This window comes from Mustela putorius, unplaced genomic scaffold (genome assembly GCF_011764305.1).
Source record: "Mustela putorius furo isolate JIRA1106 unplaced genomic scaffold, ASM1176430v1.1 tig00003962_pilon_pilon_pilon, whole genome shotgun sequence".
Classification (NCBI taxonomy): Eukaryota; Metazoa; Chordata; class Mammalia; order Carnivora; family Mustelidae; genus Mustela; species Mustela putorius.
The window spans coordinates 3,733,105-3,749,366 of NW_025422106.1; the positions used below are offsets into that span (position 1 = coordinate 3,733,105).

Below are 16,262 nucleotides of genomic sequence, written 5' to 3' on the forward strand. Positions count from 1 at the left end.
CTGGACACGAGGAAGAACACCTCCTCCACAGAGAATGCAGGGAAAATGCACGTAAGGCGACAGGCAAGAGCTGAGGGAGAAGGGCCTCAATTTTCTCTCAGAAGTAGTAGCAAGCAACTCTTTCAGGAGTCCAGACATTAAAGGAGACTGGTAAACAGTCTGAAGTATCTATTGTTAAGGAAAAAGAAAGAGAGCTAACTATGTATCTGTAGAAGAGTTCTTGGCAGTGCCAAGAGCCTAGCTGCTTGTGGAGACACTAACCTAAGAGTAGATGACTTCCTTTGGCAATAGACAGTAACACCTAGTTGAGAGCAGAAACAGGAAGACAGTTAGATTGAGCCAGACTGAGGTTTTGCCAGGTGTGTATTTTAGAATGATAGAGCTGAGAGTCTTGGTAAAAAAAAAATTGTTGCCTGAAAGTTCATGCAATTTCCTCTTATGTCTTACGGTCTGAACAGAAGTCTGTGGCTGACTGCTATGCCTTCGTGGGAAGTAAAGTCAGTCCTGTCTTATCAGCTCTCACTCTTTGTCAGTCTTTCTGGTCTTAAGGACAATGGCCTTGAACAAGACCTAATCCTCCACGTCACTAGCAAATTCTCATTCTTCTGCTATGTCTGTACTGAAGGCTAACACTCCAGGGCTGGCAGAATTAGCTAGATGGTGGTTTAGTCCCAAGTCCAGAATCTTCTCCACTACATCTTAAGGCCTTGTCTAGGGTCTAACACCTCCTCTTAGCCAGTGTTTTGACATCTACCTTCTAGGTACAAAGGCATTCAATATACACATCTACTGCTTGACAATGGTGGCCTAAGTCCCCTAGAGAGAGGAAAAACAGAAACTCCACTTCCACGAAGAGTAGGCTTTTTGGTTATGACAACTAATGTCCTCACCATAAAAATATATGTATTTAGCTTTACTTTTTTGTGCACCAGTTTGAAGAGTTGATGTTATTCAAAAGGTGATTATGCAGCCACCATTTTTCCTTGTTTCACCAATACTAAATAAAGCTTCTCATGAATAAAAACCAACCTGCCAAGATAGCTTTGTGAGCCTGGAACTCCTGGCCGGCAACGCACAGACAGCAGTCCGTGAACCGGGAGTTCTCCCACAGTCCTCCCAGCTCATCCGCCAGCCGGCACTCAGGGACCTTCACCATATTCATGGTGTTCTGGCCGGAAATGTTGACGGAATCTTGCACCACGCTCACCTGTGAAAGACAAGGAAACACAGCCCAGAGGTTTTGTTACCAAGAGTCTTCTTCCCAGCAGGAGAAGAGATGACTTTTACCTCAGTGCTGTAGTACATTGAGATACAAACGTTAGTCATGTTCTCTTGAAACCACCTCCACAAATCAAGGCTTTATCCTGTGGATCAAGTAATTTCCAATCTGCCACAATCATACTTATTCTGCACCATCCTAGGATGAGAGGCAAAAGCCCCACAAATCTCCTTCTCCTCCAAATGCTAATGAACTCTGCCTCCCCTGCCTTGAAAACCTGGGCAAAACGGGGGTGGTGGTGGTAGGGGAAGATGGGCATACTGACCTAAGCACACATTAAACCTCAAGCGTTTACCTTATTCTGCTTTAAGCAAAAGGTTAAATACAAAGAATTCCTATGGAGGGGCACCGGGTGGGTCAGTCAGTTAAGTGGGTACCTTTGGCTCAGGTCAGGATCCCAGGGTTCTGGGATCGAGTCCTGCATGGGGATCCCCGCTCAGTGGGGAGTCTGCTTCTCCCTCTACCCTCCCCCCCTGCTTGTGATCTCTCTGTCACTCTCTCTCAAATAAATAACATCTTTAAAACAAACAAAGAATTCCTATGGAAACTACCATTTAAAATTCTCTAAAAGAAAAAATTTCTGATAAGCCTAAAAGCACTTCACTTATTTTAGCTAGGTCTAGAACATGAAAATAAAATGCAGCTTCTCTTGGGCCTGGTAAATAATTAGCATTTCCTCACGGATGTTAGTCTAATGAACAGAACTGGGCTTGGAAGATCTTCCCCAGCAGTTAACAACTCGGTGAGTATCCCACACCACTGACACCCTTCCTCAGTCCCTTGTGACAGTGACCTACAAGAGGCCTGGCTCCAGCCCCATGTGCACTTCTAGTCCTAGAACAGAGTGACAGCCACGGATTTACAGAGGGAACCAACTTGCCCCCATGACTTCAACAACAACACACTGTAACTAGTTCAATTAACTGTTCAGTCTAGATAAAAACCAAGATGGGTCAGTGAAACTCAGATAAACTTGTTAGATGCCAAGTACAAGGATTTATAAATAATGTAGCATTCTAAAATAAATGGAAACTATCAAACTGAAGCTAAGGCCCAGCAGCTCAGTCTTCTGCCTAACAACCACTGTTAGGCTTTACCTTGTCCATCATATGAGGTTAAAATTGGTAATACCAAAGCAGAATTCACAAACCTTGAGAATCAGCTCCTCACTCTTGCTCTACTGCTACAAGTTAGATGAGAAAGACAGCTTAGGAATATCCTAAATGACCCAAATTTCTCTCAACCTTCAAGATGCAAGTCATCCCTTAAATGCAGTCATAAACCCAGAGGCAAAACGAATGCCCTGGCATCCAAATAACCCATAGTCTCTTTTCTGAAGGAGTGAGATATTTACTATCAGGTCGAGAAATGTATTCATTTGTTTCAAACTAACCATTATGATCCCGTGCAGTGAAGCAGCCAAGTTAATCAATTATGAATGTATTTAACATCAATAGCACATTTATCAGAGCCAGATTATAACATTATTTTAATAGCTCAGGACCCAGCACAAACTACCCCACAGAGATTTTCTCTTGTCCTATGTTAAGATCTCTAATTTGGTCCAGCCACTTTCTCATACTAACCAGAAGTAGAAGTTTCCAGTTTCCAGTTATAGCCTCAAAATACTGATTTTTTTTAAAAAGGAGGGGTGGGTGGAGAAAAGAAAAAGACCAATTAAATCCACTTCCTCACAGGAAAAGGCAGGAATCTCTTGGGATGGCCAGTGGAGGGAATGGAGGATGCTTCTGGCACTGGGTTCCTAAGCTTATATTAAACCAGGTTGATAGGAGCCCAGAGTCATTAACACTTGATGGCAATTTACTGGATGGGGTAAAATGAACTGGCAAGAACTAAGCCGAATGTCAAGCTATGGTTACCAGTGGACCCTCTGCTGGTTAGATGCACGCTTGGTAATGAATGGAACCCAAAGACTGTGATTTGTCTCACTGGGGCAATTCCTCTCTCCAGACACAGACAGGAACACAGCAGGAAGGAGAATGTACCTTTACTGTCTGAGCCAGACTTGTTCTGTAGATATATGGATGCCTGGAGTCTCCAGAGCGCTGAATGTCTGGCACCTCTTACCAACATTAAATACGCTTAATTAAAAATAAATTTTAAATGGCATTCACAAATGAGTCTTCAGAGCCCAAACTTTTAACTTAGGAAGGGATTGTTTTCCTCTGCAAATGATGATGCTAAAATGAGACCATTTTGAGAAAAACTAAAGATTTTTTTAATGCCTATAAAGTTGACTATGGAGACTCATTCAGAATTGCAGCTGTGAAGATGACGTGACTGTGACATTTATGTCGTCTTATAAATGACTACATGGAAATGTCTCAGGAAGGCTGTATAACCCTCTACATTTCAAGTCATAAACGGGCCTCACTTTTAAAGTCAATTTCTTGTCTTAAAAAAGAAAATTTCATAAAAGACTAAAGAGTGTGCCAATTCTTATACATTTTATCTAAACATAAAAAGCCAAACTAAGACCAATGGAAATACATTTTTTAACTTCTATATAATTAAAACAATCAAGGAAAAAACAGACTCTGCATAGAGATGGCTTATAGCAGCAGCATTACTTTTAATCAAAAGACTGGCCACAATCTAAATGTCCAACAAAAGAATGAATCAACAAACTGTTGTACATTCACAAAACACACTATCACATAGCACTAAAAATGAAAGCACTAGAGTTACATCCATCATTATAAATACATTCTGAAACTATTTTTATAAAGCACAAAAAAACAAGCAAATCTAAACTAGTACATTGTTCAGGCACACACATAGTAAACAAGAGAATGATTGCATACAATTTCGGACAGCTACTTATCATCACTTCCTGAGTGGGGGGACAACAGGTCTAAAGGAGAGTGAAGAAACATATACAGGTTAGTTCCAAGTTATTGGTGATGCTGCTGGGTTGGGTGCTGGGTTTATTACAGTATGCTGATAACCTAAATAACGTTACATATTAAAATCACCATTTTCATAGGTCAAGACTATCAAATATTAGCCTTGTCATATAGTTCAATTAATATATCCAAATAACCCCCCAAAAAAGAAGAGACACATATTTCAAATTTGGTAAACATACATATTCCCAGGCTATGAAAGGACATTCTATGTTTGAGAAGAAAAGGGATATTTTAAGAGTCAACTAGTGTCTGCACGATCCATATTTGGTATTTCATATTTCATACGGTATTTCATGTTTCAACTTTAGCTGCAACATCACAAACGGACACTGGAATCTTCCACCTGTCAAAGGTATGTACAGTGAAGGTGGAATATCTGTCCCTTTCTTGTTAGTAGCTATTTGTTTTCAGTATAAACAAACAGGGAAGGGCCAATAGAAGCTGAAACATTTCATGCAGATGTTCTGTGAGACAAACTATTAAAGAGAAAATTTAAAGTGTAAAGCCTTCCTGATTCTTTCATTACCAAAGTAAATACTCTGTTTTAGGAAAACTTGCTAGAGCCCATGTTTCCTCGGGAGAATGGCATGCAGCTCACTTATCACTGCGCGGCCGTCCAGAGGTGGAAAATGCAGAGCTGACATGGCCTGACACTAATTTGCGGTACAATGTTAGGAAAAATTACCTGACCTCCCTAGGCGCTGCTTCTCTCCCAGTAACATGAAATGAAGATAACAGAACTAATCCAGCTCAAAGGATTGTGGTAAGAGACAATTCAGGGAATACTTTGAAAATGCTTCTATATATGTTAACTAAACCATATCACCTTGGAAGAATGGGCACATTTCCTAATGGACAAAAACATCACTGAGAACTGAAGGTGAACCCAGTGTGGCATATTATAAACAAGACCACCCATTCAGCATTTGGACAGTATGCGATCTAATTTCATTCAAATGTTCATTAACAGTAATACCACTGAAATAAAGCCCAAACACAGACATGTGATTTTTAGTCTTTCACCTTAGGATTCCTTCCTGTGGTCTCTAGGAACAGCTGAAAGAATCCATAGAACTGTTGTTTTTTTTTAATCGCAATGCAATAAACTTATTTATAAATAATCCATCGGCAGATAGGATGGAAGTGCCCAGGCCAAAGGCTGAGTGAGGAACGGAGCAGTGGAGGGCTCATGACCTAAATTTGTATGTGGACATCGACTTCATAAAAGCCTCTGAATAATAATAATAAAAAAACTAGCTCAACCAGTAATATATAAAATAGAATATGAACTAAAATACTTGTTTATAAATAATCCACTGGCAGAAGGCAGCAACAGGTCAAAAGGACAGAATGTGCAGAAAAGAATGATCTAGCTTTGGAAAGCACTAAGAACTTAGATGAGCTGCAGACATTTTTAAAACCCACACATCCAACACACCGCCCCACGCAACCGTCTTGCAATGCTGAATGCTACTAAGTCCACAGAGAGCCTTGGAACAGAAACGAGTCTCACTAGGCACAAGCCCAAGTATGAGAAGCAACACTCAGCACCTGTGGCCAACAGAGAAGTGTGAGAGGAACAGATGGCACACCTGGTTCGATGGTAAGAAACCGATGGCATCAGCAGAACTCAGCAGACGCTTCCCTGTTCAACATCTCCTCATTTCCAAAGTGTCATCTCACTTCCCTTCTAAGTCAGTAAGACAAATCTAAACTTAACCACAGGATTTCTCCTCAGAGAATTTCATATGGGGAAGCGAAGGGAGAGAATTTCGTATGGGGAAGTGGAGCCTTGGATTTAACCACAGGATGAGAGACTGCCAAGTGAAGGCAGGCCAATCAGTTTCCAAATCAAGAATGTCAGTGCAGGGGTTGGAGCAGCTGGAATGGATCTGCGGGGACGGGGTGGAAGAGGGATCATGGGAGAAAAGGCTGGACCCACTGTGGACTGGAAAATGTGGCAATACAGGGGAACACTTTGCCTAAAACACCAGAGGCAATATTTAAAGGAGAGTTCTCTTTCTTGAGAAGAGTTCAAAGACTGGCTTCCATTTCCAGCAGAAATCAGAATTTTCCACTATTTCTAAATCTTTTTGAAATACCAGTCTCTAAAGTAGGTGAAGATTAAATTGATGGTCTGAAGTTTCCATCGAACCTCACATGAAACCACCTAATTGTTCTCATTTCTTCACTTGGGCAGCTGGGTTTGATCTAGTAGGACTTATATGGAATTCCAAACTCAAGTTCACAGACAAAAACAACTGCAACACTTTAATGTATTTATAGAGATGCCATCAGTCTAGTATTTCCTTCTTTTACTTCACAACAAAAAAGAAGATGTAGCTATTATGCAACTGTTTTATATATTCAGTGTAGTATTTTAATAAACTCTGCATCCAGATTTGTCTAACCCCCAGCAACTATTCTGCAGAAATACTCAATGAGCAGTGACTGGGGAGAGAAGTCGACTTCTGCTGGCCAGGCCTTTTCCGAGAAAGGGCAAGATCCCTAAGGGACACTGTTCTCTGCTGCACAGGTGGCATAAGCCTTTGGAAGTGTCATTAACTCACAGCTTGAGCCCATTATTTTGGCAGAACACACCGGTAGTTAGGGAACTTGCTCGCACCCTCCCCATGAACACACAGTGGTCACTTGCAAGTGGTGTGGCTCAGGAAGTGGTTCTCGACCACACAAAGTACAGGGAACACAAAGATCCCATCAGACTGGAGGTTTTATTCATTTATTATGCTGTAAGCTTATGAGTATTTGTAAATATACTGATAACAGCATGAAGTGACTGATGAGTACATGTAAGCCCATTAAAGAAACCACTTTCCAACTCACTCTGACTTTGGGAATACTTCAAGGCTTCTCCTGTAAACCCAGACAGACTCTTAGGTCACTGGAGTGAGAGAAACTCTCCTGGCTGATGACAGATAACCCTGCTAGCTAACCACAAGTTAGAGAGCTTTATCTACCCTTCACTCCAGAAAAAACGGTTCTTGCCATCATTTCACAACTACTCCAGCAAGACAAACCGGATATATCCCACTCCTGAGACGAGTCATCTAGTGGAGCACAACAGGAAAGTGATCTGAGGTTAGACCCAAGTGGACCTCACACTTCAGAAGTCAGAAAGTTTAAGGGACAAACCCACACACCGAGCTGCCGGCATTCTCCTCAGCTTTCAGTGCCAGTCTGTCCACAGGCTACCTGAAAACACCCCTGATGAGAAAGCCAGAATCCTGACCCAAGCAAGTCCAGAATCGCTTATACCTAGATAGTGCACAATCTTTGTTTTTAAGCACAGTAACAACAAGCAGAAAGGTGACGTGTGCAACAAGCCTGAAATCGTGACGCAGTTTCAGTCACAAAAACCACATTCGTGGAGCACCACTCCACTCGGGGAGTTTTCTCCCTCTCCATCCCTAATACAACATAATGAAGCCTACGGATACCGATCAGGTCTGGGAACTGTGACTCTCAGCATGGGGTAAAGGACTCACCTCACAGAAGAGGGTAAGCTTGTCATCAGGGAGAAGCCCGTTAGCCTCATCCAAAAGAAAATCTCTACGGATGAATTTTTTGAATCCCCAGTCTTTGCCTTGCACAAACCTATATGCCCGTTGACTCTCTGGAGTGGGAAAAAAAATAAAAATCATATTTAGATTTACGCAAAACAAAAAACAAACAAACAAAAAAAAACCACACCAGATCAAATCCATCACTTGTCTGTGCATAAAGTTGTCTGATGTGCAACTAAAGAGTCGAATGAAGACGAGAACATTTACCCATAGCTTTGGTTTCCTCTCCCTTGGCATTCAGGATGGAGAATTTGAATTTTGCCCGAACTTCACTCTTTGGACAGCTGACCAGTAACAGGTAAAGTGACAGATAATCTTTGCTTTCTTCATCTAGCCCTTTTGGGTTTACTCGCAAACACCTGCCCGAAAGAGGGAAAATTAAAAAAAAGATGTTGGAAGCATCCACGTTTATAGGCCTTCTGAAGTGACAGGAAAAACAGAACATCTATTTCTCAAGAAAGGAAGATGTTAAGAAAACCAGTCCGGGCCCCACAGCAGGAGATTCAGATTCAGCAGAATGACTCCTCAGGAACCATTTTTTGAGAGCAACCGGAGTCACCTTTTAAAGAGTAAACAACAAAAGTAAAGAGGCATTCTAGAACCTGACAACACATCCTTTACATCTCTGCTTCCTTCCTCATAATCTCGTAAATCACCTTTTCTCTCCTTAAAATATTTTAAAATTGAGCCTACTTCCACTGTGTTCTAATCCTCAATCTCAGGAAAGGCAGCCCCCCTTCTTCTGTCAGGACTATAATGAAACTATGCAAAACAAAATGTTGGGGGCACATGGATGGCTCAGTTGTTTAAGTGCCCGACTCTTGATTTCATCAGCTCAGGTCATGATCTCAGGGTTGTGAGATCGAGCCTTGCATCAGGCACTTGTTGTGGAGCTTGCTGAAGATTCTCCCTCTCCCTCTGCCTCCCCTCCCCCTGCCCTAAAAAAGGTGTCATTGAGCTCTCTATTATCACTTTGAGAGAGAAAAAAAATTCCAGAGAAATATGTGAATAGTAAATCATCTTTTAGAGATATTTTATCAATCTGGCAATAATATCCTAAGATTGAAATAAAGAAGGCAGTATGGAGGAAGCACAGACAAAAGTAAACTCCCATTACACAGGGTAGAGTTCCAAGCTAGGCTTCCAAATGGAGTCAGAGATGACAATCTGTTGCCAATGAATCAAGACAAATTTCAGACAGATTTAATAGGTTCAATTGAGTTAAGTTGCAAATGTCATTAGTTGAACTGCATGTGGTTCACGCTACTTCTACCACATATAATACACAGGCCATATGTATCCTTACGCCTTGCCAGTGTTACAGCACCTATCTCAAACAGGTGGCCCAACCCAGTGCCCCTCTAGGCAGTGCATATGCCGTATACACTGTGCTCAAGATGTGAATTTAAATACAATGCCCAAGTAGGGTGCCTGGGTGGCTCAGTCAGTCTAAGAGTCTGACTCTTGATTTCAGCTCAGGTCATGATCTCAGGGTCATGAGACAGAGCCCCACACTGGACTCTGTGCTGGGCACGGAGCCTGCTTATGATTCTCTCTCTCCCACTCCTTCTGCCCCTACCCCATGCTTGCTCATGCTCTCCTCTCTCTTAAATACATACATACAGTGCCTAAAAATAAAGCATTCTCTCGGAACCTCGTAATATACTGCTTAATGCACACAGCCAACAAATACTAAAGAGAGTGGTTTAACTCTTCAGTAGGTTAACAGAGATCAAAACTGGGTGGCTGGCACACATGTGTTCTGGTCCTGGCAGCAAACCTATGGTCGTATCCTTAACTGCCAGCGCCTCTTCAAGGGGATGCATGGTTTGGATGGGACCGACCCTGACTCTCAGATCATATTCCCCTTGCTCTAGAGATTAATGGAGGGAACCCAAACCTAGGCCAGTCAGTACATGTAGGACATATTCTTGGCCACAGAGTTAATTCAGTGAAAGTTCAAAGAGTTCTGTTAGATGGTAGTGGGTTATACCCATTGCTATTGCCAGTCATCCTTTAACCACAAGGGAAACTGACTTGAGATGTCCAACAGTGTGGAGAACAGAGAGATGGGGTCCTTAACCTCACCACTGGGCTGCTGGATCAAACTACCTTCAAAACCACCCTACACCCTGGGCATTCTGGTTACATAAGCAAATAAATCTCCTTCATTGTTTTAAAAGCAGGCCTTTAAAGTTGAAATTTTCATGCTAAAATCTAAGTTTCTTGCTTTTCTTAAAAAGTCAGCAAATATGACAATGGTCAGCCTTTATCCACACCCAGCCACAGAGAGCTGGAGCTGAGCAGCCACCACCCCTTTTAGAAGGTCACTCAACACTCACACCATGTATGAACATCATTTACTGGCCCTCTTTACTCATTTATATTACCCTACAGCCATCTGAGTTTGCTGATCCCTGATATTACTCACTGAATTAATTCAACAAATATACAGTGAGGGCACCTGGGTGGCTCAGTTGGTTAAGTGGCCGACTCTTGATTTCGGCTCAGGTCATGATCTCAGGGTCCAGGGATCGAGACCCGGGTCAGGCTCTGTGCTCAGGGAGGCATCTGCCTGAGGATTCTCCCTCTCCCTCCGTTCATGTTCTCTTTTAAATAAATAAGTCTTTAAAAATACATTTTTACAATGAACACCTCTCATGTTCCAGGCACTGTTCTAGGCACTAGAGAATACGTGAAGAACATAACAATGTCTCTGCCTTCGTGGATCCTACGTTCTAGTCAAAACAGGTAACTTTTAGAAAAACTTTAACAGCTAGAGATAGTCTTCCTCACCATTTCAGTTTATCATTGGCTCCTGATGAAAAGGTTGAACTTTTAATGACTTCACCCATTTCCTCCCGGCAAAAGCTAAAGTTATTGATGGTCCACATGTAGGAGAATTTCACTACCTTGATCTGTTGACAGAAAACCAAGAAATTAAATAGGAAGTGAGCAACCTGGAAAACAGGCTGCAGATCAAATAATCATTTCCCTTCCTCCCTCCATCTGCATGAGTCCCATAGGAAGATAGCTCTGTCTGGCCGGCACGGTGGCTCAGCTTTTTCTGTCCCTCACCCACATTTTAAGAAATCTCACAGTGACCAACTGCTTTCATAACATTTCTCCACTTCTGAGAAACACTGGGTGGAAAGTGAGAAAAGCATGGACAGGGGTGGGCAAGCAGATAATAAAGCTGTACCTAAAACAAGCCTCTGCTCAGAGCAGTGTTTGACAATTGCTGATGATACTGCTTGGGGCTGCAAACCTCAAACCTGGTTTTCTGTGAGTTGCCCAAAGAGGAACATATTTCCATCAAGGTGGCTGTGAGTGGACCTAGTTTCAGTAATTTCCCCCTGCTTTCAACCTCCAGTGAAAAACCACTGGCCTAGTACATTCAGATGCCATGTGGAAAACCAAGGAATGGAAAGCTGACAAGTACTTTATCTATCCGCTCTTTGACAGTAATGTCCTAGAGAAAGCAGGAAACTTAATGAAGAAAAGAAATCTTCTTCCCTTCATTCACCCAAACCCTCCCAAGATACATGATTTACAGGGTGATAATATGAACTTACCTGTGTGTAGCACCAGCTCTCAGCTACAGGGCCACTCGACATTTCTGCCGGAGGTGGAGGACTTGGAACCCTTGACATCGCCAGTTTGAAGGTTAAACAAGATCTCCAAAGTCAGGGGACAAAGATTTCTGTTCTCTCTTCACCCTGGTTGACCCAAGAAGCATGAGGATTTTATTAGATTAATGGTATACTATCCTATTTCCGTTTGACCTTGCAGATTGGAAACTGTGTCTCCTGCCCTGGAATGCTCTACCATATCACTCAAATGGCTCTAGCGTTCAGTGTTAACCTTGAGAAGACCACCTAATCGGAAGCAGCCTCCTGCTCACAATTCTATCACCCTGTTTCCATCCTCTGCTCAATTCCTTTTTTTTTTCCCCCAAGATTTTATTTATTTATTTGACAGAGAGAGAAAGACAGTGAGAGAGGGAACACAAGCAGGGGGAGTGAGATAGGGAGAAGCAACCTTCCCTCTGAGCAGGAAGCCTGATGCAGGGCTCGATCCCAGGACCCTAAGGATCACAACCCAAGCCAAAGGCAGATGCTTAACAACTGAGACCTCCAGGAGCCCCCCAATTCCTAATATTATCTTACCAAATGAATCTTCTCAAAGGGCAGATAAAGCACATCCATGAAAAGGCTGCCAAAGAGGAGACAGCACAGTGAACACCACATACAACTCTGCCACTGGCTCCTTTCTCTGGGGGTACAAACAGTCCACTCCTAAAAGGAAATGACCTTGTTACCTCCCTAACTACTGTCTCATCTCCTACACTGCAGTGCAAACTTAAGAGAAGTCTTCTATTCTTCAACTCAGTGCTGGCTGCTCTCCTGAAGGGCAGCATTCCCCCCCTTCTTAGATGTGTTCCTTTCTCTGCAGCATTAGAGATCTCCTTGCTTACATACTCTATCACTACCCACTTTTCCAGATTCCTCTCCTTGCTCTGTTTTCTGATCATTCCTCTGTCTCTCTTATTGGAGTCTCTTTCTCCAGTGTTGCTTCCATGGTTTAATTTTCCATCATTTTCTCGATCTACATTCTCTCATTTTATCCACCCCCAGTGTCAGAGTTTTGCTTTTATACAAATGACTCCCAAATCTCTCTGTGACCTGTCTCATAAGCCTCAGGCCACCTTTAAATAACTGCTGTACATCTCAAGAGGGTGTCCCAGCAGTATATCAAATCCAAGTCCAACTTCTCCCCTCCAAGGCCTTTCTTTTTTTTTTTTTTTAAAGATTTTATTTATTTACTTGAGAGAGAGACAGTGAGAGAGAGCATGAACGAGGAGAAGGTCAGAGAGAGAAGCAGACTCCCCATGGAGCTGGGAATCCGATGCGGGACTCGATCCTGGGACTACAGGATCATGACCTGAGGCGAAGGCAGTCGTCCAACCAACTGAGCCACCCAGGCGTCCCCCCTCCAAGGCCTTTCTAAACACAAAGCCATTCAAAACATTGGTAAATCTGGTTATAATTTTTAAGTACCATAAATAAAGCCAAAAAATAATCTGGGAAAAAAAAAAGAGTTTGCAATGCATGACGAAGGGATAATTTATGAATTGATATGTAAGTTTTCTACAAAATTCATAAGAAAAAGGACAACTACCCTGTAAAAATACTGTTCACACAAAAGGAAATAAAATAGCTCTTAAAGTCTTATACCTCTCAGACCAGCAAGAAAAAAAATCAACCACACCATGTGTGGGGCCATGGGGACTCTCCTACACTGATGGCGAGACTGTAAACTAGGATGTGTATTTTGGGCAGGAACTTTCTGTACGCAGTGTGTCCACACACACCCCAAAACTTGGTAACTCTGCTTTTACTGTACATGCACTAGTGTAGGGGTTTCTCAAACATCAGTGTGCATCTGAATCACCTACTGGCCACCATCCCCCAAATTTCTGATTCAGAGATTTGAGCTAGGCCCACAGATTTGCACTTCTAACAAGTTCCCAAGTGATCTTGATGTTCAGGCCCTGGCACCACATTTTAAGAACCACTGCCCTAGAAAAACCCTGCACGTGGGCAAAAGACGACACTGAGAAGGCTGCTCAGTGTGGCACCCCTTGTAACAATGAAAAACTAGAAACAAACCAAAAATCCATTAGGAGGGAAACAGAAAACTAAATTGGGTTATTTCCATTATAATGGAAAACTATATTTCAGGATTTAAAATTAATGAACTAGATCAGCAGCACCATGGAGATGAGATCAAACACAATGCTAATGAAAAAAAAGGAAATTTTGTAATGTCATGTGCAGTACATTACTTACGCAAATTTAAGGTTTATATATTATTTACAGATATAATATATGCATTCAATAGAAGTAACAAAACACACTGACAAGCTATGCATCAGATCCACAATGGGAGAGCCGGGGAGAAGAATGAGGCCAGGATAAGGATATAAGACATCTCAAGTTGCTCTCTCCTGTTTCTTTTTCAAAGAAAATGAGGATGATCTGAAGCAAATATGGAAATACCTATATGTCTGTTAGTTTAGGATGATAGCCTCTTGAGTATATACCATTTTTCCTACTGTTCTGCTTTATTTAAAAAATATATATTGTATTGTAAGAATAGTGCAAGGAAGTATTCCATTACATCAAACACTGGTTTATAATATCCAAGGGAGAAATTTCTTTCCTGAACACCTGGTTTGTTTTCAGCTGTGCATAGACAATATGGATAAAACAGATCATGTGGTCCTTTGCCTGGCTACTAGGAAGCCATGAGACATATATGTAAGCCATTTCTTGAAACTCTAGGATCACATGTTCATTCTACAATAGCTTTATTATTTTCTTTTTTCTACTTTTATTTATTCATTTATTTTAGAGAGAACGAGCAGTGGGAGGACCAGGAGAGGGATAAGCAGACTCCCTGCTAAGGGTGCAGCCGGATGCAGGGCTTGAACCCACAACCCTAGATCATGACCTGAGTCAAAATCAAGAGTTGGATGCTTGGGGCGCCTGGGTGACTCAGCGGGTTAAGCCTCTGCCTTCGGCTCAGGTCATGATCTCAGGGTCCTGGGATCGAGCCCCACATCGGGCTCTCTGCTGAGAGGGAAGCCTGTTTCCCCCTCTTTCTCTGCCGCCTGTTTTCCCCCTCTTTCTCTGCCTGCCTCTCTGCCTACTTGTGATCTCTGCCTGTCGAATAAATAAATAAAATCTTAAAAAAAAAAAAGTTGGATGCTTAACCAACTGAGCCATCCAGGTGCTCAGTTATTCACTTTGCTATATATATATATATATATATATATATATATAGCAAAGTATTATTCACTCAACTGTTTACTCTTTTATATGTTACATACTTCTGGAAACTGCCTCAAATCCTTTGTAGAAAGAGGTATAAATGAACAACAACAAAAATCACTCAACTTACACATACTTGCTGGCCACTTAAGTAATAGGCATGAAAGGGGATTAACAGGATACAGCTGTATCCCTACAGCGTAATACCATTGGTATTACCGGAGTCCCCACTGGTTTTAAACACTATCCTACAGACATTTACAACTAAAGCATCCCATGTAATCACAGATGGGAGTTAACAGTTTTATATACATGACATGCTATTTCACTTAAGCTAGCAAACTAAGCAACAGAGTGGCATTTGGGGCTCCCTGGTTTGTGCAATTCATGATTCCATGATATACTCAAGAAACGAAACGCTACGCTTGATCACCTGTGATGAAGGTATGCTTCCATTTGATGGAAAACACATTCTCAAGAACTGTTTGTCTAGTAATGAGTAAATGCACCTTAGGCAGTTTTACAAATCCCACTTACCATTACTGCCAGTAGGAGCCAGAATGAAATTTCAAAATTCCCACTTAAAACTATCTTTTGGGCAGATTGACAATGAAGATGTGAATTTTACACATTAGTTAAGAGCATAAAATTTGGCTCCAGAGGTGTGTGGTACAGCTCTACACTGAGGGATCTTAAAATGCTAACTTAAGTTTATTTTGAAGTTTTAAAAAAATACTTCAAATTTATCTAACAATTAATTTAAGGATTCTCTAAGCCTAAAAAAAGACAAGTTTAAAAAAGTTTATTTTAATGGCTTAATTGTTGTTACTGAACCATGGTCCATTATTAAAACCAGAAAAAAAAATACTACTTTGGCCTAGATCAATTTTTTCTATCTTTTTTGCTTCTCATTTATTTTGTAGCCAAGTCTTTTTGGTTTTTCTTTTCTTTTTTAATAATATCACTTTTATTCCAATTTTAAAGAATTTCTAACCCAGCAGCTAGTAGCCCTGGAAGATGCGCCTTAGACTCTGAGGAGCTCTAACCACACAACCTGCTGAGAGGGAAATTGACTAGGATAGCACAAGTCTAATTAATTTCACTCATAGCTGGCACCATGGGCAAAGTGTTCATCAGCAAAGTAGCCTAGTGTTACATGAACTCTCTAGCTCTTCATGCCAACTGTTCAGGTGCCCAGCAGGAAAACAATTTCAGAAAAGGGGAGGTATATTTGAGGATCATGGTTTGAGACCCTTTCTAGGAGGCAACTAGAACCAAAATATAGTATCCCTGGCTTTTAAACAAGTTAGGACAAGACCAAGTTGCCTAGTGAGAAATTTCTTTTCCAAAGCTTAGCAAACTTCCCAGTATGCAGACAAAACTCCGAGGCTGAACATGTCTGTTATATATCAATTATTTATTTTCCTGTTTACTAAATCCTGACCCATGCAGCAACACCTCTTCTGAGCCACAACAAAAAAATATACTTCAAAATATCTGTCAACGGTAAAACTGGTCAAATTACAATGAAGGTAGTATCAAGTTGGCAACCAATAGCAGGTACTAGTTCATAAAGTTGCTAATTATTTTTGCCAAGAGACTCCAGTCAAACAATATAGTATGATTTCTAACT

At 41.5% G+C, this 16,262-nt stretch overlaps 1 protein-coding gene across 3 annotated transcripts in view; it reads right to left on the minus strand.

Moving 5' to 3' along the window:
• LOC101681201 (speckle type BTB/POZ protein) overlaps window positions 1-16,262 on the minus strand; it is a 65,425-nt gene that overhangs the window by 9,064 nt on the left and 40,099 nt on the right. For 2 of the 3 annotated variants that reach the window (XM_004764790.3, XM_004764791.3), the window contains 5 exons: window positions 11,369-11,512; window positions 10,590-10,711; window positions 8,001-8,152; window positions 7,716-7,843; window positions 1,030-1,207 (listed from right to left, as the gene is read on the minus strand). In XM_004764790.3, coding sequence (XP_004764847.1) covers window positions 1,030-1,207; window positions 7,716-7,843; window positions 8,001-8,152; window positions 10,590-10,711; window positions 11,369-11,446 — 658 coding nt within the window. In that variant the 5' untranslated portion in view covers window positions 11,447-11,512. Of the gene's footprint in view, window positions 1-1,029; window positions 1,208-7,715; window positions 7,844-8,000; window positions 8,153-10,589; window positions 10,712-11,368; window positions 11,513-16,262 lie in introns of those variants that run through there. The other variant, XM_013062579.2, reaches the window with a different exon arrangement.